Consider the following 1,043-nt stretch of genomic DNA (forward strand, 5'->3'; position numbering starts at 1 on the left):
TAAGACATAAGGCTTTGATATTTGCCATGGACTTTGATAATTAAAACTTGTATGTCACAGACAGGATACAGGACAGATATATAAATGTTATATATTATTTAATGATTAAAAAAAAATGTAGTGAAAATACCTTATAGTCTCAGCTATTAAGTAACTGCAGTCTAGCCCTCTTGTTAATAGAATGTTCTATCACCCCTACCATTTACAGGATATCTTGAGTAACTTTTGAGTATCAACTGACTCATTCATTGTATCATGATGCATAAAAAAGGTGTAAAAAGTTATTGCAAAACAGAGATGAAGCTGTGCATTGACTCCACTAACACAAATCAATTACATGAAAATTGGGTATTCATTTAGATTATCATCACATTTTCAAAAAACAGAATATACTGATTATATACCTTTGTATCAGTTTTAAATTCACCATGATTTTTGTCCTCATATAACAGATGTTTCCATGGTGTACTGCTGAATCCTGAAAAAAACTAATCCTATAAAACAAACAATAACAATAACATTTTTGTACTTACGTGGTACAAATTCTAAAGAAAAAAAAAATCAAAACTGTTAGTGCTGTGATAACTGGAACAATGAAGTATGTATACAAGTGTATAAAGATAATTAACAAAATAGCAAAAAATTCTTGGTACCTTTAACGAACCCTTGTACTGATTCCGTGGTTTACCAGATCATCTTACCATCAGAAAACATAGTGAAGCCCATTCCTTGCTTTTCATTTTGCTCCACTCTCTCTCCCATGTTCATGACACAATCATCCTCTTGCTGTACTGTCTCCGAGTCTTGTGAACTAACTATTGTCCAGTCTTCTCCAAGACATCCATTATCATTCATGACTGTGTGGAGTTGTAAGGGATCACTCCATGTATTCCATGCGGTTGGTGGTGGCTGGTACTGCTCCTTCATTGTCCTTCCTATTGTATGAGATTTCCAAGTGAGCAATAAATGCCATAGTAAATATTACTTTCTAGATATGCAAGGACAAGCTAGAGAAGAAAAGATAAACAATTATCTTCAATTCG

At 33.3% G+C, this 1,043-nt stretch overlaps 1 protein-coding gene across 1 annotated transcript in view; it reads right to left on the reverse strand.

Annotated features, from left to right (window-relative positions):
- Positions 1-1,043, reverse strand: part of LOC119585759 — a 7,105-nt gene that overhangs the window by 5,722 nt on the left and 340 nt on the right. Inside the window, exons 2-3 of the mRNA XM_037934467.1 lie at positions 702-935; positions 405-478 (exon numbers count right to left, since the gene is read on the reverse strand). Of these exons, the coding sequence (XP_037790395.1) occupies positions 405-478; positions 702-927 (300 nt within the window). The 5' untranslated portion in view covers positions 928-935. The remainder of the gene's footprint in view (positions 1-404; positions 479-701; positions 936-1,043) is intronic.

Source organism: Penaeus monodon, chromosome 20 (genome assembly GCF_015228065.2).
Source record: "Penaeus monodon isolate SGIC_2016 chromosome 20, NSTDA_Pmon_1, whole genome shotgun sequence".
NCBI lineage: Eukaryota > Metazoa > Arthropoda > Malacostraca > Decapoda > Penaeidae > Penaeus > Penaeus monodon.